Source organism: Carlito syrichta, unplaced genomic scaffold (genome assembly GCF_000164805.1).
Source record: "Carlito syrichta isolate Samal-C Ts95f unplaced genomic scaffold, Tarsius_syrichta-2.0.1 Scaffold315763, whole genome shotgun sequence".
Lineage (NCBI taxonomy): Eukaryota > Metazoa > Chordata > Mammalia > Primates > Tarsiidae > Carlito > Carlito syrichta.
In genome coordinates this window covers 800,778-823,634 of record NW_007259859.1, presented here as the reverse complement: position 1 = coordinate 823,634, position 22,857 = coordinate 800,778, and the positions used below count along the sequence as shown (strand labels likewise).

At 33.9% G+C, this 22,857-nt stretch overlaps 1 protein-coding gene across 1 annotated transcript in view; it reads right to left on the bottom strand.

Moving 5' to 3' along the window:
• Positions 1 to 1,103: 1,103 nt before the first annotated feature.
• The window catches only part of LOC103275819 (neurexin-1-like), a 113,253-nt gene continuing 91,499 nt past the window's right edge, over positions 1,104 to 22,857 (bottom strand). The window contains exon 2 of the mRNA XM_021706552.1: positions 1,104 to 1,271. Within this exon, the coding sequence (XP_021562227.1) occupies positions 1,189 to 1,271 (83 nt within the window). The 3' untranslated portion in view covers positions 1,104 to 1,188. The remainder of the gene's footprint in view (positions 1,272 to 22,857) is intronic.

Sequence of the window (22,857 nt, the reverse complement as noted above, 5' to 3'; positions counted from 1 at the left end):
ACACTTAGCAGACAACAAGGTGATGAGCCCACAGCGGTACCATTTCAGTGCTGCACATGATTAAATTTATGTCTCAATACAGAATGGCTGGGACAGGTGTGTTCCAGAGTTGAATGTTTGAAGATGATATATTTACGGCAACTAAACTTATTTAACTACCATTAAACGATGCTGCAAAAAACGACAACAAACCTGTAGCAAATTTCTAAATATATTAATTATGAGAGCAGCTGACATGAAAAAAAAATTACTCTAAAGAACAAAAAAGGGGTAGGGAGTGAAATAGAAGCATTTTAATGAATTTTTCTTACCTTAAATTTATAAGACATTTTTAAAAACACATATACCTACCTCCCAGTGCCCAATACCAATGCCAAAAGGTCTAAATAAATTTACATAACTGAGACACACTGTACTTCATACAGATGATATAAAGAATAAGTAAAATAATGTAATACCTTTACTTTTACCTATGGGTTTGATGAAATGGGTCCATGAAGAAAAGGTTTCCAGACAAAGAGAATAAAGAGGAGAAAAACAACAATAAGAATTATGAACATATGTAAATGCACTAGTCTCTGAAAATTAAACAAGACAAGAAAGTATAAATAAGGTTTTGGAGACAAATGGAGACTCAGTCAGTACATGTTGCAAATTCTGCCTTTTTTAAAAGGCAAGTACATGCAAGAAATTGGGAGGCCCATGCTCACTAAAAGATTACACAAAAGGGAGATACACAATGGATATAGGCAGAAAAAGTTTTGATTCTGTGGAACACTAAACTCAGCATTCTAGAAGCCAGAAGCCAAAGATGTCTGCATGTTCCCAAACTGCCATGCATGAATGAAAAATGGACTCTTTTTGGTACAGTCAAACTGTGCATCTTCTTTCAGATATCAACTTATGATGGTTCTCGATTTTTCTCTACTATAACCACCCTTAACTGTATATGCTGATAAATGTATAGAAATTTTCAATCACAATTTCTTATGTCTCATTTATTTGCAGATATTATAGTGCAAGGAATGAAAGAAAATAAAAGTCACAAGAACAAACCAAAATCAAACCAACAAATGGGGGGGGGAGAAAAACACATATAAAAATGTGAACAAAAGTTATGTATTTAATTTTGCAGCCAGATAATTTACAAGCACTTGTCCATCCTTTGCAGTGATGGTTTGAAAGCAGCTACAGAACAAGAAAACACTGAAAGCAGAGTGGAAAAGGAACAGAGCCCATACCTTGGTCGCCCATCATCAGGTGCGCCAGACCTTGAAGGGAAACAAGAGCACAGTCAGCAATAAACAAGGGAGCATGGGAAGGCAGGGTTGTCACGATGACAAAAATGTTCAGTGACAGACATCTTGTTTCCTATGAGACATGTCTGTATCACAGAGGCAAATCAAAAAGCATTCTTTCAACCCCTGGTTGGAATGCTTTGGGGCAAAGTGTTATAGAACTTCAATTTAAACACTGGCATGTGCTGCACTGTGTATTTCTTCTATGCATCAGTTGGAACACTCAAGAGCATAAGAGCATGACTTAAAATCCAACCAATCCCTTAAATTTTACATCAGCCCTTTGATGAGACTGTTTTGAGCATTGCCCCACAGGGCTTATAATTCTTCAGTGATGAAATCACATTTTTAAAAACCCAAAGGAATACCTGAAACATGGGCTGGGTCTGATCTTTTTCCCCTCATCAAAAAATGAGCAGTTTCATAATTAAATGAAGAAAAAAATAAAAGTCTAGTTACACTGAAATGATAATGCAAAAATGTTTTCTTGTCTGACACATGTAGCAACTGACTAGGCTTGTTCAAATACAAAAAATATCATTAGACATGCAGCTGTAAAGTTAGAATTTACTACAGAAAAATGTTTTTAAGAAACAATTGATGCACTTTACATAGGCATAAGTAATTTTCCTTAGAGAACAAGATTATTTAGCATTTTACATAGACATTGCTTAAATGTTGAGTTAAAAATTAGTATAAGTGAAAGTATTTATTTAAGATGCATATTATGGATATAATTTCACTGAGAATTTTCAAGAAGAATACTGAATTCCCTTTGTTTATCTAAATTATTTATTATCTCCTAGTTGACAATTAACTTCAAATTGAAGAGCACGCCTTTTCTAAAGAATACTACTAATATTCTTTTAAAAATTAATCTGCTGTCCAAGAAGCCACTTTTTACTGACAGACATAATTCCTGGTTCTTTATTCTAAATTTGGGAAAAATATTTTTCTCAATCTATGCATATTTCATGAACTTGGAAAAATATTAGTGAAATATGATATATATATATATGTAGTTTATTAAGTTTGTATTTTCAATTCCTGGTGCTATTTCAGATATATTTGAGACTTTATTTGAGCTACTTGATATTATGCATTTGTTGTGTCACTACTGAAATTACCTATGCTGGTTCCTTACAGTTTTAGGGTGATTCAAACATTCATGCAGGGTAGATATAAATATAAATCATCATCTAATTACAATATAATATTAAAATAATTAAACATACTAGTTTGATGTTTCTGTATTGTAGCCTCTCTTTGTGTTTTCTGAATGATGTTAGCAAAATTCACAGGCAGATTCAAAAAGTTAGGATCTACAGACAATTCAGGGTGTTTTATATGCTGAGGAATAGTGGCTTTTTTGTGTAGGTTATATGTTTCTTAATTTAATTTCACTTTTAAAACTACTATGCATATTCCCAAATAACAGTTTATGTTTTTGTAGACTAAATCAGGAGATTATCTCTAAAATCTAACTTTTAGAAAATATATTAGGCGCTTCTAACAGTCTTGATATGTATCAATAAGGGTGGAAATTAATAAATCCCAATAGTATTCACATTCTTCCTGCTAGACTTCCTACCTCTAAAAGAGCACAACTATACTGTCAAAGTCATGTTATAAATAGGGATGTTAAAATTATGATTGAATAATTATAATAGTTTATGGGCCTATAGTCTGAAAATCTCATCAAAACTTTGCATGGGATGAGTATGTGAGGAGAAAGAAACATTCATGCTAATTAGGCTGAGGTTAAAACACCTTGGAATGCAATTGGGCTTTAAGAGAAAATAACAAAAACATGGAACATTTTACAGAATGGTTAAGGAAATGTAAAATAGACTGAAAAGATACCTTTTAAAAATAACTTTCAAACTCAATTAACATGCAAAATGTAAATGAGACTGACTTGAAAGATATCAGGCATGCAGTGTAATATCTTTATCAAGTGTATACTCACATGCAATTAAAATTATAGAATAGAAAAACAGAAGCCATATACAAATCCAACACTTGGAAAAATGGTGCTTTATAATGTTTTTTGAAGTTTTTATCTATTTTACTTAAATAATGAGGTGTTCAGCAGGTAAGCAATTATAATATTGTCATGAAATAATCACAAATATAACGTTAACCCTGCCACTGATCAACTTGTTATTACCATGAAGTGTTCTTTTTTTGAGATATTAAATCTTCGTAACCATAATGGCTATCTATCTGTAACCTGGGATAGGGAGTCATTTATAGGATGACTATATTTTGAAATATGGCAGTAAAATAAAATGTGCCAAATGCTGCCCTCAGATATATACATATTAGTAAATTATTTATGAAAGAACTATTAATGGAGTGATTATATACATTGATAGAACATACATACATGGATAAAACCGTGCCTTTCACTATTCCTTTGCTATGTATGCCTGATTTTTATTTTTGCATGCTTATCCTTTAAAGGTTTGTTTAGTAGCACATTGATTAATGAATTTAAGTTCTTTAAAAAAATGTTGAAATACCTTTTGGTTTGTTGGATTCTACAGAAAAATACATAACTTCTTCAAAATTTCTCGATAGAGAAAATTGTTAAAAAATTTTGAATAACATATTCTGGTTTTATTGAACAGATGTAGAATAGTACAAATATACTTACCATTAATCATACTGAAGTGTTGTATGCTTTCATTTCCACTGGCCAGTGGCTTATTTTTAAAACTAAATTTATGCCTCTTACCTATATTCAGTATTTTATTGTGTTCGTTTTGTACACCAAATCATTTGAAACAAACCAATGGGCTTGAAATGATATAATGTTAAACATGTCCAACAGAAAAGAAGAAATTATTTTGATGAGAAAAAAATGGAAAAAGGATCATGCACGATGCTCTGAAATTGTAAAAAAACAAAAAACAAAAAAAAACCCTTTCTCTTTTAAAATAAAAAAGCAGCATTGTATCATTTTTCCATACAGAACACTGCAATAAGTATTCTAAAGATCATATGGGATGCTGAAATCCATTGAGGGTTGGGGTTAAGACCGAAGATGTTTCATGTACTGGGGACTGACAGGGTTGAGAATGTGTGTTCTATATGAAAAGTGATACATAATCCAGAAACCAATAGATGTTCAGAAAGAAGTTCAACTTACCGTCTACATTCAAGATGTACTCATTTAATACTAAGAAATGAAAGGCAAATGAGATTTGAAAAATAAGGTAGAAAGCACCCACCTTCCACATTGTTGTCTTCTGAAAGCACATGACAAGGAGGGAGAGAAAAGGAAAAACATTCATTAAGCAGCATGCAGACTGGACCTTGCCTTTGCATGTCTTCCTCATGCAAGGCACCAAACACATCATGCAAGTGCTCCATCACTACCATTCAAAGGGGAAAACAAAATTACAGGGGAGCAGGTTCCCTCCCACTGGTAGCATTCATAGGAAATGCAACAAAACTTTCAGTAATACTGCCGTGTCCTGAGAAAAGGGTTTTAAAACATCTCTTACTGCCCTGTATAAAGCAAACATTATTGTTATTACATGTTCCTGGTGTGATCTTTTTAGACAATTAATTTTTTTTTCTGTTTAATAATTCTAAAAGTTTCCATTTCTATATAATGAGTTGGACTTGAATTTTTAAAAGTCTATTGGAAATAGCTATGAAATTTTACCTAAAGGTAGTCTAGTTTTACAAAATAGTTTCCTATTTTGCCACCACTGCCTTTTAGTCTTTTTTTAATACCTAAACTGCTTTCCTTAAAGAAATATAACAATTCTATGCCACCAAGATATAGAATTTATTTGGTTTATTTATAATGTTTATGTATAATATTTTATTGCAATTTGTTAAAATGCTATCTTTTAAAAATGTTAAGTGGAAAAAATGAATATTGGAAGAGATATTCATTTGGGAGCTGTCCATTAGGCAGTTTATCATGATTTAATCACTTTGTACTTATATTTAGGATGTGATTATGAATTTAGTTGAGATAATACTAATATTTAGCAAAACTTTCCTTATATTTCTATATATCATAAAATATTTACATATTTTCATATACTGAATCACATACCCGTGTGTACATATATGTATGATAAACATATAAACAAGCAAATTTTGTTTGTATTTCCTGCAGATAATTAATGTAAGTACATGAAGTCTAAATTATTATTAACATCTATTGGACAATTCAAGTGCTATTTGAGACACAGAACCCAGTAGCTCCTGGAAGAAAGAGTTGTCTTAGGAGACTAGAGCAAGAGCAAGCATTCAGTACTTATAAACTATATCCATCCTGATATTCTAGTCTCATCCTCATGTTTTGTTTAATCTACTCTGCTTTTTAAAGTGGTAATTTAATCAAAAGTGTTTACAAAGAACAAAACAGCCAGGCGCAGTGGCTCACGCCTATAATCCCAGCACTTTGGGAGGCTGAGGTGAGAGGATTGCCTAAGCCCACGGGTCCAAGACCAGCTTGTGCAACTTGGCAAGACCTTGTCTCTACAATAAGTCAAAAATTAGCCAGGTGTGGTGGCACATGCCTGTGACTCCAGCTACTTGGAAGGTTGAGGTGGAAGAATTGCCGGAGCCCAGCAGGTCAAGGCTGTGGTGGCCATGAGCATGCCACTGCACTCCAGCCTAGGTGACAGTGAGACTCCGACTCAAAAAAATCCCCAAGAAACAAAGAACAAAACAACACCAAGTATAGAAACTTGAGAGTAGAAACAACCATACACAGTCCATTTCATTAGGTTCAATGAATACTTTTAAAAATGGATATATTTACTAATGAATTAAAAATCATCAATTTTTAAAAAAATATGTTAGCTGGAAACTGAAATGTGCCTCATCAGAGGCACATTTACTGATGTGGTGTCAGCATATAATAGAAAACACCTAGTGGATAAATGTGGGCAGTAATATCTTTACATAATACTTTGTTTGCCAGAGTTTGTTTCAAAGTAAACAACAAAAAAAATCATTTGAATATATGGTATGTGATAGTCATTTCTAGTTTATATTTGTTTCCAATCTGTTAAATAAGGTATTAAACTGAATGTATTACTTTTCAATAGTAACTTTGACATGACATGAACATAAATATTAGTTTTATTTTACTGCATTATATTGGAAATGATACAAAGGTATAAATTATTTTGGTGTTTAGGATGCACTTTAGTTTTATATTAACGAACCTTTCTAATTCTATTTCCTGTTTAAGATCCTTATTTTTTAATAAGATTATGTAATATTGTAGAATAAAATAATAAAATCAGGGAATTTAGAGTAGAATCAAGTGCCAAGTCAGTCTGTCAATTACTGTGGCATTATTTAATTTCTGTAAACAAAAGTTTGGCAAATATGGTTGTGAGTAGCAGTGTCTCAGTAAGGGTTTTGGTCAAGTGCTGCTTAAAAATCTAATAGGAAAAAAAAAGAAATAAAACCAAACTAAAGAATACAGGCCCAGTCTTGACACCGCATCAATTTTTAGAAATGTGCTAAGTAGGGTATCATGAAAGGAAGTTGTGCTAATAAAGTCAAGGTCATTGATTCAGTTCCCTGAGAGCAAGTTCTCCTTTATTTTATTTTAAAGATGTGGGGTACAATTCGGGGTTAGGTATACAAATGCTCATTATGCAGGTACTCTGAGTTCTCCTTTCACTGCTGACTAAGGCACAGGCCCGCAGGACTGATCCTGTCCCACCATCTAGAATTTTTCTGAGTTCTTATTCTTAAAGCAAAGTTAATAATGGGACTTCCTACATACAAATCCAAGTCATGCTCGATGTGTAAACAAATTCTGACTTGAACAAGTTCAGAAAAATGATCTCAGAAAATTTAGATTATGAAAAATCAAAGTACTAGAGTAAAAGTAAAGGTGATCTATTAACTACTTAAAAAAAAAGATGATGATGATGATAATGATGATGAAGAAAACTGACTTGGAACAGACTTTCCTTAAGTTTTCATATATTTTCAGTTCAATCTCAGGATTAAAAAAATAAACAAGCCTACTCTTTCCTATTTCATTCTATTCTATTTTGGTGTCCATTTGCTAACTTTAGATGATTTAAAATGTGTTAACCTAAAGATAATTTCTTTCAGAATTTGGACAACATTCTAACTGGTGGTGGCTCCAGCATTTACAACCCCTTTCTAGATATTCTTTTCTTTTCCTTCTTCCTTTCTATTTTGTTTTTGGACTACACAATAAATACTGCATCCACACAGAATAGTTTATCTCATTAAAACTTCTCCTTTGTCTTTGTAGATTCTTATACAAACAAATGCCATCTGGGTTTCGAACAGCAACAAAGAGAGGTGCTGACTTTGGGCATGCCACAGTATAAAGGAAAAGCTTTTGGTTCAGGGTGAGGCAGAAAGCAGTCCATTCATCCTTACCTGCGGACATTGTCAAGTTAGAGAAAAATCTTGGTTTGCAGAAAACCCTGGCTTCTTAATTCTGCTGACCCAGTCCTTGCTGAGTACGTGAAGTGGGTCTCTTAATAATCAACTTTACTAGGATGACTGTGCCACCTATAAAGATCACATTCTTGTTTTCTTTTGACTCTAAAAATAATGACTACAAAGCTGCAAAAAGATACTTCAAATTTTATTTTTCTTTCAGATAAGATGAGCTTCCCTCACAAAGTTGGGCATTAGGCACCCAGATGTCAGTCAGGTTATGAGTGATGACTGTTTGCTGACATAAAGGGAAGTAGCAGCCAGTTTTTACATGACTACTAAAGAGTATCTTCATGAAGTTTTTCTTTCTTTGGGTTCCAGCTTATAAGAATGCAAGGACAGTAACTTTAGTTTATCATGCCAGTGTTCTTTGTGCATAAGCTTAATTACATGCTTCTCAGAAAAGAGAAATGAGAAAGAAAACAAATAAGCTTGTTCCAATATAAAGAAAATCAGAGGCGTAATCATGACCAGTGAAGAAAGTAAAATTTGGAGTAAAGTAGCACAAATAACTCCTTTCTGTATAATCAGCCTTTAAATTCTGTAATATGAGTCTTCATTTAAATGCTACGACAGTAGTCAATGCATGTGCAACAGCTGACGTTAAAAATTAGCCAAATGAGCGTAGTGGTTCAAGCCAGTAAAGCCAGCGTTTGGAGTGGCCAACACGAAAGGATTGCTTGAGCCCAGCAGTTTTTCATCTATACAAAAAATAAAAATAAAAATAAATTAGCCAGGTATGGTGGCACAAGCCTGTAGTTCCAGTTTCTCGGGAGGCTGAGGTGGAAGGATCGCCCGAGTCCAGAAAGTCAAGCCTGCAGTGAGCTGTGATCTGTGCCACTGCACCTCATCCTGGGTGACAGAGTGAGATGTGAATTTTAAAAAATGGCCAAAGAAGCTGCTGTCACCACTTGGGCATTCCTTGTCTTCTTGGGTTTGGATTTTCTTTATTCTCTGCCAGTTACCTGTGACTGGTTCCCTTTGTTTTATACTCCTTCTCTCCTCCATCAAAACTGTTTCTACTGTAAGTGATTTCTCTCCCAAATCCAAGCCCTCCAAGGTGGAGGTTTATTGTAACAGCAAAACCGGTGGTGGTAATAGCCAGCAGAAAGAAAGATGTAGAATAAGATTCTATTTCCTTCTTCCATATAGTAAACTTGCTGACTTCTATCTAGGCCTCTCTAGCCCCCACCGCCCCATTACTTCTTAAGCCTTTACCCCTCATTTTGGGGATTAAATGCCAGTATAGTAGAGGTCAGTTCCCATGGTGGCACAGGATGGAGCTTTGTTTTACTTTAATTTTCTTTTGGTGTTAGCAATGAAAGCTTTTAGAAAACTTCAATAGTCTGGGAATGCTTCAAGGACTGGGAAATGGAAGAAATCATTGAGGCTGTGGATTTATGCAGCAGTCAGCTGGAGGAAGAGAAACATTGGCCAGAATCAAGAGGACGTTCAAAGAGAAAATGAGGTATAAAGGTTCATTATGGAGACTCAGGGAAGGAAAGAAACAGCCCTGGGCAGAAATCTGGCTAGTTTCAAAAGTGCTTTTTAACAGATGGCATCAGCTCCTTGTTTCAAACCCACCTAAATGATATTCCAAGACACTCCCACCCAGCTTGCCTGGAGTCTGGTCCTACAGTATGCACGGAGCCAACTAGAGCAGCCAGTTTGTTTCTCCCTCTTCACTGCTCAGGAGTAAAAAGGAGGGGTGTCTCTAAACCAACTGTAGCACCACACTTGGAACTCTAAAAAATTTTCCCTAGGAAATTTTTTTTTTTTTTTTTGCAAAGACATTTGTGAATTTAATTCAAAATGTTCCGCTGTGTTAATGGCAGTTATGAAAAAAGAAAGAAGGGAGAAAGGGGAGGGAAAGGGGGGGGGAGAGAGAGAGAGAGAAGCATGAAGCTGAAAGATATGGCAGATTCTTCTAGTGTTCAAGCCACTTGATGAACCAGATGACATGTAATAATTATTAGTCAACATATTATATAAATTGAATTACTCAAATAAACTACAGCAAATACAACTTTAAGCTTTCTTTTTATAAGGACTGTTAGAAGAACTTTAAATTTTTTTTTGTCCTTCATAGTCTCAGTTCTTGGCTACATCTAAACCTTGAGAGTTGGTATTTCAATATTCATTTCAATAGTAAGACTTAGGAAAGAAATGCTGCTCTTAATAGTGACTGTAAAAGTGGTGACAAGCACAGTCTACAATGTGTGTGCTCATGCCATTTATTTTTATTTTGTATTGCTTAATGAGAAATGAATGCTTCCTGATCTGGAATTGACAGATAACTCTGAGCATAGTGGTTATCACGTATTCTCCCACCCAAGAGTAATCACCACTACCTAACTCCCCTCAGAAAGTTGGGTCAGGTGAGAGGTACCTTCCTTTCTGAGAGTTTAAAACCATCATATTTTAGATGGTAGAGTGGAAAAGTTCTTGGCTGGGAGAATAAATTTAAATACATCTGTACCTACCTTCTTAAACTATCAACCCTTCTAGATTATGTGGGTGTGACTTTCTTTATGAATAGATGAACAGTTGACATTCCATGGCCTGGGTTACTAGCAGAGAACACTCTGCAATGTGTCCTAGGTTCTCCATCATTAAGATGAATAGAAGGTGAACTTGAGGTAAGGAGACCACTGGCCTTCATTTGAAAGAACTGTCAAACATCCACTAGCTGAATAAACTTTTTCGCAAAACCTTTTTCATCTTACTTCAGAGGTTTCTCAAATATATATTCAAATACTTCTGACTTCATTCATTTATATTTAGGTTCTTAGTCCAGTGCAAAAAAACAACTATGAAATTTCTCTAAGAAAAAGCAAAACAGGCTTGGTGTGGTGGCTCACATCTAAAATCCCAGTGTTTGGGAGGTCAAGGCTGGAGGATCACCGGAGGTTAGGAGTTTAAAACCACCCTCAGTCATTGTCAGGTCATTACAGCCTTTGCCTTACTAGACTCTGGTGTGGCCATGTGTTCTTTGAGCTATGGCTGTCACCATGTTTTCTGGCTTTGGTCCCCTTCCCTACCTTGAGGAGCTAATCTCCTCTTTTTCTCTCTAATTTAGTTTTCACATAAACTATATTCTCAAATCTAAAAAAACAAATAAAAAATAAAACCACCCTGGGCAACACAGTGAGATCTTGTCTCTACAAAAAACTTATAAAACAAAAGAAAAAATGATTTAGTCAGGTGTGGTGGCACCAGCCTGAAGTCTCAGCTACTTGGTAGGCTAAGGCAGGAGGATCACTTGAGCCCACTAGCTAGAGATTACATTAAATTATATCTTGTATTAGAACTCCAGCCTGGGTGACAGAGCAAGACACTGTAAAAAATATTTTCACTGTAAAAAATATTTTTTTTTAATTTCTAAAAAAATAAAAATATAAACAAATAAATACTTTATCATGAAACCAAAAGAAATTTGTACAAAATACGACTAAACCATATTATAAAAAGAAGTCCTAACGTTTAGCACTTAACAAATTATATTTACATATGCTGTATAGAAAACAAGACTATTTATATGATATGACGGACCTCCCAGTTATACATAATTATTTCTAAAAAAAATAAAATTTTATTTCAAAATATTTTATATTGTTATCATCAATAGGACCTGTACACATGTAACAAATAGCTTGAAGGAAAAATGCACTGAATATTAAAATAATTTTATTTTTTAGTTTTTCAGTGCTCTTAGTTTTTTATTTTATATAGTATTCAAAACTCAATATATTTACATGTTTCACAGTTTAAGAATAATTTAATTTTAAGGTTTTTGTTTGTTTTTGAGTAGGAGTCTCACTCTGTCACCCAGACTGCAGTGCAGTGGCACGCTCATGGCCACTGCAGCCTTGACCTGCTGGGCTCAGGTGACCCTTCCACCTCAGCCTTCCAAGTAGCTGGAACTATAGGCTTGTGCCACCTCTCCTGGATACTTTTTAAATTTTATTGAAGAGATGGAGTCTCACCAAGTTGCCCAGGCTGGTCTGGAATCTACAGGCTCAGGAAGTCCTCTCACCTCGACCTCTCAAAGTGCTGGGATTATAGGCTGAGCCACCGAGCCCAGCCAATTTTAGTTTTATAGAAATAGTTGAATATTATTTTAAAGAGTATAAACCTTCATTTGTTAAAATAAATTAGGCCGTATGTCACAAATTTCCAAAAGTCTCTCGGGGTTGATTAAAATATTACGTATAACGAACTAAATATTTACAAATCTTTTCAAGGTAGGACATTTACACAAGAAGTTTGCTACACAGAATTCTGCTTCTCCAAAGATGGAAATAATTAAGTCCACTACTAACACCTGAGGTTGAGTCACATGAAATTACTGTTTTCGAGTCAAAATTGGTCAAATATCAACCATTTCATATGGCTAAATCTAATATTTGTAAGTTGTGGTTTTCCTAGAAACTGTTCTATTCTTTAATTCCTAAAAATAATGTAGTACCATCACAATAAACCAAAACTCTATTGTATTCTTTAGAATCAATCATTGGAAAGTAGAAAATAATCCAAGTAAACATAATTTGTATAAAATATTATTAAATGTTATGAAGATATGAAGTAGTTTGTTCCAAATATTTAGGAGAAATAAGAACTTAAAAAATAATATGCTAATACTTGAGTAGTTTTGCCACTTTCACAAACATGACTTTCATAAACATTAACTTACTTTTAGTCTTTATTTTATCACTTCAGTTCACTCAGTGTGGTTGACTGACTTGCCCAAGATATCCAAATAGAAAGAAAATTCTCAGTGGGTATCAATATGTTTTAAAGCTCCTTACCCTGGTATCTATTTATTTCAAAGGTTGTTTTGGAAAAAAAATGAGTATGAAGTGTTTGGTCTATATAAAATAATGCCCGAGTGTCTACTAAGGCTGGATTATGCTCCCGAAAGTACCATAAAAACGTATCTACCAATATCACTTTTTGTTTTCAAAACCAATAGAATAAAGGCATAAGAAGACTTTGAGAAAATTGAGTGTTTCCTGGAGCCTGTTGCAAGAAGGCAGAAAAAATTTTAGGGGAACTATCTCTTAATTACATTTATTTTTGATTTTATAGCGTTAAAAAAAATTCAATACTGTTTAGTTTCCTTTATTCAAGAAAAAAATGATTCCATAATCTTTACTAGATTGTCAGAATGAATTATCTTCCCAGGAAAAAAAACACATTTAAAAAATCTTGGCATGCCGAGCTCCGTGGCTCAGCCTGTAATCCCACGCCTTTGGGAGGCTGAGGTGAGTGGATTGCCTGAGCCCGTGGGTTCAAGACCCGCCTGGTCAGGCGAGACCTCATCTCTACAATAAATCAAAAAATCAGCCGGGCGTGGTAGCGCGCGCCTGTAATTCCAGCTACTTGGGAGGCTGAGGCAGAAGGATCGCCGGAGCCCAGCAGGTCAAGGCTGCGGTGACCGGGAGCGGCCACTGCACTCCAGTCTGGGCGACAGAGTGAGACTCCAACTCAAAAAAAAACGAAAACAAAAACTTGGCTTTACTTAATAGCAAAATCAAGCCCAGGTTTGTAAATGTGTTTACCCATGGGCACTCTAACCCAGAAATAAAAGAAAAGATTATTCCATAAATTTCTTTCTGCCTTTAAAATTTAAAGGAAAGTATTCATTTTACTCACAACACATACAATTTTGCTTTCCTTTAAAAATATCTGAAACAAAAAGGCATTTTCATTCAAAGGCAAACATTTTGGAAGGTGAGACAATATAATATGAATTTGTCATATAAAATGTATTTGTCCATTCATTTTAGTTATAAAATGCAAATCTGGTAAAATTATTACTTTTATTTCTTTTACATGTTTGCTGTGCAGTAAATCCCCCAAGAACTAAGCAGCAAATTCTGATGTTTAAAGATTTTAATCAATAGATAAGTAGGAAGAAAAACTAAATACACTACTCAAACTCCAGTTTACTTTTTTAAGATAAAGCATTCTATGCTACAAAGAGGAAAATAGCTTATTCACAGGTACAACTAGTTCTATACCTGTGAAGATGTTCTATATGTAATTGTTTGTGTTAATATCTAATTAAACCCATACGAATGCTAGCCCATGTAGAATATGAAGCCTTGAGCTTAAATAATTCTCCCTTTATCTCTTGATTTGCTGATATATAAAATCAAGTCACCATGAATGACAAGCTTTTGAGGTACCCTAATACTGTCTTGTCCAATGTTTTCCTGAAATTGTTATTCACTGCCTTAAAAAAAGCTGAAATACAAATTTCTTTTTGTAATCTTAGCTAGCATCTTGAAGTGTTAATTCCATCATTCAAAGCAGTTGATGTTATTTCTAAAAATTGTATAATACGAAAATGAGATACCTAATTAGTTATTGGTATTTGAACAAACAGCTTTCTATGATTACCAGTAAGTCTGCACTTCTTGACCTAAACAACTTCAAAGCTGAAAATTTAATTTCAAAAATAATCTCCTCAAGTTACAACTCGTTATATGCTGCTTTAAAATGTGTGGCAGTACAAGGATATTAAAATTACTTCAATTTAAGAGCTCCTTCCCAAACTCTATGTGCTATCTCTCTGATACACACAAATACATGCCCAATTGGTAATTAATTTCACAAACAAATTCAAACTTTGATATTTTTTAAATGAAAACATATTTTTTTCTTCTATGCAAGTTAATGAGTAGAACAAGAAAACTATAATAAATACTTTGATAATATTCTCAATAATTACACAACCACTACATTACCCCCAGGAATATATTACTCTAATAATAGGCATTAAATAAATTATAAGCTTCTCTTTTTGTTTTTCTAGTTTTATTCATTTAATTTTATATATTAAAAGAGGAGAGAAGTCCTTTCCAACTGCATGGTCTAATATGGTAGGCACCAACGACATATGGCTAATTACATTCCAATTAAAATTAAATGAAATCTAAAAACTCAGTTTCCCAGTTGTACCAGCCACATTCCACGTGCTCAATAGCCACTTGTAGCCATTTGTTACCAGATTGGACAGAACACATTACAAACATTTCTGTCATCATAGTAAGCGCTACTGGACATCATTAACTACCACTTCTCTGAAAATATCTTTTAATATCAAGCTGTTCATATAATGTGAATGCTGTCTGTTATTTTTTATTTATAAAAGGAAATTCATAATGATATATTTAAAAGGAAACATTTAGTTTGTGCAATATGGGGAACTGCAATATTCCCTTTTTCACATCAAAATAATAATGGAAGTTGGGAAATAACCTTGATAAAAATTTTACTGTGTTCACTTTAAAATGTATTTGAATACTTCAAACTCAGGACAATTATGACTTTTTTTCATCCTAAGTTCTTTCCCTTAACCCACAGATAATGCAAAAAGGCTGAAAATGTTTTGATTTTTAAGTAAACTAAACTAGCAATCTAATATCTTCCCACTCTTAATTCCCCCCACTTGTGCTAGTATTCACATACAGTTATTTTAATATTATTGCTTTTACCTTTAAGTCTATGACAAATTTTTAACATAATAGTTTAATCACAACAGTAGTTTTAAAATTAATAAAAAGGCCCCTCCATCCCACTATCTCATACAATGAAGTCTTTTGTATTATAATAGGTCGGACTTCCCTTCTTATAACATAGGCCTCTTCTTGATTATTACACCATAGGAAAATAAACCAAATGATCAAATAAAAGAATCAACATTAGCCGGGCTCGGTGGCTCAGCCTGTAATCCCGTGCCTTTGGGAGGCTGAGGTGAGTGGATTGCCTGAACCCCCGGGTTCGAGACCCGCCTGGGCAGCGAGACCTCATCTCTACAATAAATCAAAAAATCAGCCGGGCGTGGTAGCGCGCGCCTGTAATTCCGGCTACTTGGAAGGCTGATGCGGAAGGATCGCCAGAGCCCAGCAGGTCGAGGCTGCGGTGGCCGGGAGTGGCCACTGCACTCCAGTCTGGGCGACAGAGTGAGACTCCAACTCAAAAAAAAAAAAAAAAAAAAAAAAACAAAAGAATCAACACTACTATAGCACTGAGACACAGCAGAGACAAGAAAGTTGGATAAAGGAAGCAGCTCAATCATCTAGTTAACTGTATAAAAGTCCAAGATTCTGTTAAGGGACTATAATATAGAATCAAATGTGCCATTGAGTAGGAAAATAAATATTATGAGTAGAAAAAAATAGAAAAATAGTCCTGAATACAGAAGCATTAATTGTGGAACGACAAATAAAAAACATGGCAAAAATATCTAGGGGATGAAGTGATAAACTAAAATGTTTCACATGAAGTATGATAAGATGTACAATGAAACTTAAAATAGACTGCCAAGTTATTAATGAAAGTTGGCCTGCTCCTAAGATTAAACATCTGGTTTATAGAAAGTGCTCCTTTTCATGATAGGTTAGTGACATCAAATCTCCATTGTTACACAGTGATTGAAATGAGGCAAAATAAGAATGTAAATGAAAATACATTTATAGCCTCAGCTTCCTAATGAATCACATTTAATCCAGATGTCCCAAGCACATGAGTTGTTTTCTGGTAAATAAACTGAGAAGGACAGATGATCTCCAAAGGGTGCTGAGGTTATCTGACACATTAGCCCAACCCTTGGCATTAGAACGAATTGAAAGAGATTAAACAACATAATCAGATACTTATTTTCAGAGATGAAAACATATATTGGAAAAACAGAATCTGCTTCCAGACTCAGTATTATCTTAGATTTTATACTACTAAGGAAAACTCATCTGTTCAAAAAAGAATAAATATGATACAAAACTAGAGGTTTCTGATATTATTACAAAACAGAAAAGATTAGTTGTTCCATAAATACAGTATATGAAGTGGCAAGTAGCTACTAGTAAATGTAGCTTGTGGCAGTACCTAGTAGCTTAGGCAAAGCATCTCCAAATAGCTGTCTAACATAAATTATGTTCAAAATGGATAATGTTGCCGGGCATGATGGCTCACATATAATCCTAGCACTATGCGAGGCCGAAGTGAGAGAATTGCCTAAGCTCACAGTTTCGAGACCAGCCTGGGCAACTTGGCAAGACCTCATCTCTACAATAAGTCAAAAAATTAGCCAGGTGTGGTGGTGAGTGCCTGTAGTTCCAGCTACTTAGAAGGCTAAGGCGGAAGTATCACTTGAGCCCAGCAAGTCGTGAGGTGGCCGTGAGCGTGTTACTGCACTCCAGCCTGGGTGACAGAATGAGATTCTGACTCAAAAAACAAAACAAAATAAACAAACAAACAAAATTGGCAATGTTGAAAACAATACTCAACCCACAGAGAAAACACAATGGAAAGAGTAGAAGAGTCATCATTTTCTGAAATTCTGAATAGACAGCTACAATTATTTTTAATTAATATGCTTTTCTTAGAGTAGGATGGAAACTATTCTGGATTGAGTTAGATTGATTGGGAGAATAGACTTGATTATTTTAAATGGGCTTAGTAATAGAATATAAAAATTAAATCAATCACCTTAAAGGTTATAAACATGTATGAAAATAATAGTAGAGTGAGAGAAAAAATATTAGAATAAATTGTTAAGGTCAAAAAATAAATAGACTCTCAACGAAACTTGAAATTCTTGAAGAATCTAAGCATTCCCCAATAATATTTCAATGCTTCATCTCATTCATCTTGAAGATTAGACTTAGATCTTATCTCACCCCATCTTATCTCATTTTTCCTATCTTATCTTATCTCATCCTATCTTATCTTTTGAGGCAGAGTCTCACTGTTGCCCAGGCTGGAGTGCAGTGGCACAATCACAGCCACTGCAGCCTCTGCCTGCTGAACTGAAGTGATCCTTCTACCTCAGTCTTCCAAGTAGCCAGAACCATAGGCACATGCTACCATGTCCAGCTAATTTTTCGATTTATTGTAGAGATGAGGTCTCGCTAAGTTGCCCAGGCTAGTCTTAAAACCCTGAGATCAGGCAATCCTCTCTCGTTGGCCTCCCAATGTGCTGGCCAAGCATGAGCTTCCCGCCTGGCTAGAATTTTAAAACTGAAATAAATATTATCTTATTTAATAGACAGAAAAATCAAAGGCCAAATTGTATAACATTATATATCCTTAGTTAAATAGCCTCTGGGTCACAACATTGAATAAAACTTCAAAAAAGAATGGTATCAATAACAACCGAACCATTTGCAAAGTAGACTTCAGATAAAAAGGCTGACCAAAGTTGTATACTCTTTAACTAAGGATCACATTCCTAGCTTGGCTAAAATTTTTGTTTCCTGTTGCATAAAATTTAGAAGAGAAAGTGGAATTCTAACTTTCTTGCTAACAGGTTCCTATATTGAAAAGCAAGGAAAAAAAAGTCAATTAACCAATACCCACCCTCCCACATATCAGAATTCGCAAATTTAGAAGTTAACTTTAAATTGTGCCTGCCTCAAATACAGATGGAGTTCAAGTGTCATCTTATATTCATTTTATAGATTAAAACAACAACAACAACATCAGCAACAAAACTGTGGCCCAGAGTGGTTAAGCTAATAATACATATGCCATTAGCAACCAGACATACTTTCTAAGAACATTTCTATGTGTCCTTTCTGGACCAGTGCTTTCTAATAAAACCTTCTGTAATGATGGAAATGCTTTGTAAGTCCTAGCAACAAATTATGACCCTAATCAAGATTAACCTCTCCAAGTAACTGTCTGCATCTACAACTGTGTCTTAGGAAATAGTCCTCAAGCCTTGTGACTATCTTAAAGAGAAACAATCATGCCAATAAGAATTTCTGGTTGTGAGGACTTCTATGCAGCTTTGGTAAATCAAAGAAGACTGATGACTTAACCCAGATTAGTCTTCCACACAAAGGTAAAGACAGATGTAAGGTGAGATAACTCTCAGAAAAAAACATATGTTGCAGAGACTTTCAGAAGTCTTAGAAATGATAAAAAAAGGAAATAATTTCCTATAAGTATATGTTCTAATTCTTCCAAGAAACCCCTTAGGTCAATTACTTAAGAAGTAAAGTTTATTTGTCGAAGACTCCTGTGTTTGGTTTCTGACAAATAATGGATTGAACTGGAGAGGAGAAATGAAGAATCACTTTCAGTAAAATAAAAATGGGCTTCAGCACCCAAAATGTGCAAGGCTTGGTTGTTTTTGTTTACACAGAATTAAAAAGAAACTTGTAGATCTTATTTCATAATTTATTTTCACTTGGCTAAAACAGTAAGCAGGATAATTGAGAGCTATAAAGCCAAGAATGTGTATTTAGCTTGCCAACTGTTATATACAACTGAAAGCACAAGTAAACGTATATCTTGGAAAAAAAATGAGAAGAGTTGATCCATTTTAGGCACTGGTTATAGAAATTATGAAAGTGGGTTATAATTTTTTTGTGGAAGAAACCCACAGCTAAGCCCAGAGATTCAGAATTCCAATTAAACTCCAACACAACCTACTCTCTAATTTGACCCTGGGAAGGTCATTTCACATTTTGAGCCTCAGTTTTCCATTTATAAAGTGGAGATAATGAAAGCTACTTCATAGGATCATTGTAAGAATGAATTAATAAGAATCATGTATATTGTATAATATGTAGCTAATATATAACAGATACTCAATTACTCCCCTACTTCCATTCACTCATTCTTTATGAGAAAATAGAGAGAAAGATACTTAAATAAAACCAAACTTCAATCTTAACACATTTAACAGCAATTTTCTTATCCTATATTTCTATCTGGCAAAAGGAAATTATATACTGAGTAACAGCAAGAATCTGAATGCCAATTGATTTCCAAAATGGTGCAGTATAATTAGGAAATTCATGAGTCAAATTTCTGTTTATGCCTGTACTGTAAAGGCTAATCATTTGTTTGTTTTCTATAAGAAGGACTTGATTAAAGCCTCCAGCAGCAATAATTAACCCTGTGCTTGAAGGACGCAGACTCAGCACCGCGGTGTGCTAAAACCCATAATTAATGCATAGGGATGCATGTAAATTAACAGATGAGTGTCATTTAGTTTAACAGTACAAATGCAGGTTTCTTTTTTTTTAATTATTTAAGTGTTTTTTGCTAACCATTGCATACCATAAACACAGTCCAATGTAAACAACATTCTGACATCTATATACAGCCTCCAGCTCAGGCCATGATCTGGATGAGGGGTTGGCAAACTTTTCTGCAAAGGGCCAGATAGTAAATATTTTAGGATTTACAAGTCTTACAGCTTCTGCTGCAATTATTCAACTCTATCATTGCCATGGGAAACCGATTGCAAATAATATATTAACAAATATGAAAGGCTGTGATCCAATAAAACTTTATTAGAAAATAAGCAGTGGGTCAATTTGGCCTACAGAACATAGTTTGTTTAACCCTGAGCCATAGTTTGCTGAGTCCTAACCTAGATCCTAACTTTAGGTAATGCAAAGTACAGTATTATCTTAGAAAATCAATATTTATAAATTTAATAAGAGCAATGGAGTATAAACTTGACATGGAAACTTGACAAGTTTCTGAGCCTCTCTAAATTACTATGCCGTCTCATACATAATTATGAAAAAAAAACTATGACAGATTGCATTTACCACATGAATTTCTTGTAAGAGTCAAGTGACTCAGAGATTTGAAAGCACTGTGAAAAAGATAGTACTTACTTGTGAAGTATTATTTTGTTATTATTATTTATCAGTACTCTTTTTAGCTTTATGTTTTAAGACTCCTAAATGTCACATCTACTCTAAGATAACTTCAGAGGATACAAACTGCATAAAACTCACTCAGAGGATACAAACTGCCTAAAACTCACTGATCCAGTAATGCTAGAATTTGAGAAAGACCAGATAGACATAGCATTCTAGGGCTGCCATTTTAACACAGCACTTTTAAAAGTCAGACCCACATTATATTAGTCACAAGAGATGTTCATCAAGAAGTCCTAACCAATAAGTTTAGAAACACTGCATATGACAGTATAAATATGAGTTTAATTATACAATGTGGTTTAGTACTAAAGAAATATTTGTCAAAAAGTTCTTGACAAATAAGTTTGGAACACTGATTCCTCTTTTCAGAGATTCACAGTGAATGATTACATATTGAAGATGCTGAGATATTCTCCAATAAATAAATAAACTGAATACCTTTGTAAAACCCAATATTTCCCAGATTGATTTCAACTGAGATTCTGTATTTTGTGAGTGAAGCATATTAACAGAGTTCCCTAGAAAACATTGGGAACAGCTGTCATATAGATTATTTTGGACTATTATATTCCTTCACCCTGGGTATGGGGACCTGCCCTACTAAATTCACATTTTTAATACTATGAGAGCAGAAACACTCATTTAGGTATTTACTTTCATTCCATTCGTGTGTCATTATATTGGAATTTTTACTTATAAGCAATCATGAAAACCAACCAAATTTGTAAAATTATATAAAGCTGTATAAAAAATACACACTCACCTCAATATACTTTCAAAAGGGAGATGCAACATATTTTCCAAACATTAAATATCTCCGACTTAAACTTCAAAAAATAATAACAAGTATATTCTATCAAGACAAAGAGATTTAAATAACTTTGTGCTGAAGGCACTGAAGTCATTAAGTCCAAACAATTCTTGGTTTTGCTGAATGTTGCTTAAACTGTCCAGCAGGTAAGAAGGTTGAAATAGAATTGCACATTTCATCACTTTCCTATATACACCACTTCCGACTTACTGGGTTTCTTCTGGTGGGTTTTTATATATTATTTAATCAAAAAAGGCAGTCTTGTTCTTCTTGCAAACCTGTACTGGGCAGGGATTATCTGAGTTTTGATTTCCCATAACTCTCAACGTTCCTTTCATTTGCAACCAGGAATTATTTCACACTAACAAATATGTTTGTCTAGCCATGAATTATAACAAAAATTTAATCTGATTTTTGGAAATAAACATATGGATTAACTAAAATCAACTTACATAGAGAGAAAATATGCAAACAAGGTAAACTTTTTCTAGCATTTAGCAGTCTAGTACAGCTCTTGACATATACTAGGCATTCAGTAAATGGTGAATGAATAAATGAATCAAAGATACTTGTCACCTATTAATACTTTAGCTCAAATATACAAATGTTAATATTTCTAAATCATTTATGATAAATAATTTAAAACTATATTCTTAAACTAAATATCCAATAGTTCAAAAGAACCAAAACAAACAAAATTATGATGTTATTACAATTACTGTCATCATTTCAATATCATAATCACTCTTTGTCAGTTCACAACAGTGAAGAACTGAGATACTTTATGCTGGACAAGATAATATACCTATCTGTGATACACAGACAAGATACCAGACAAGATAAACTTTTTATTATAATGCTTATATTGTATTCTGTCCAGTGGATAACTTCTTGTCATTTTAGTGCCTTGAAGCATTAAAAACCATCAACACAAATTCAATATCATAAAATTATCTTGCAGAGCAATAGAATACTCTTCCATCAAATTCTAAGGCAAAACTACATAGCTGACTAAAATCAATTACATAAAAGCTATGAAAGTGTTCCCCCATTTCCAGAGAAATGTACATGTATAATGACTACTTAACAGGACACCTTCAAATCTGTTTTTCACATTAATGAAAAGGGAAAAGCTTTTTTTTTTTTTCTTCATCACACTGAGCATTAATTTGACGAGTTTGTATAGATTACAAAGTATTGGTTTCATTTATTCAGACAGAAAATATGGTACCTACCATATGCTATTGACACTTATGAAAATCACTTATCTCAAAATAAGCTAAAAAATCCATTCCATGTAATGCTGGCAAACTATTCATTTTATTTTAAAATATATTAATATTTCAAGGCACATTTTCCAGGACATGCTTATAATGCACATGGTGGAGCCACCACATTTTTCTTCAATGAAAACTAAAAGCCATTTGTCTCTAAGTGCACTTTAAAACATTTTCTGAGATTATTTTTGTTTTCTTTACCCTTAATGCATATACCTCTTAACATTTTAATGTTGCCAATTAAAAAAAAAATCATCATATGACTATTATCTATTATGAAAAAAATAATAAACCTTTCCATGGCA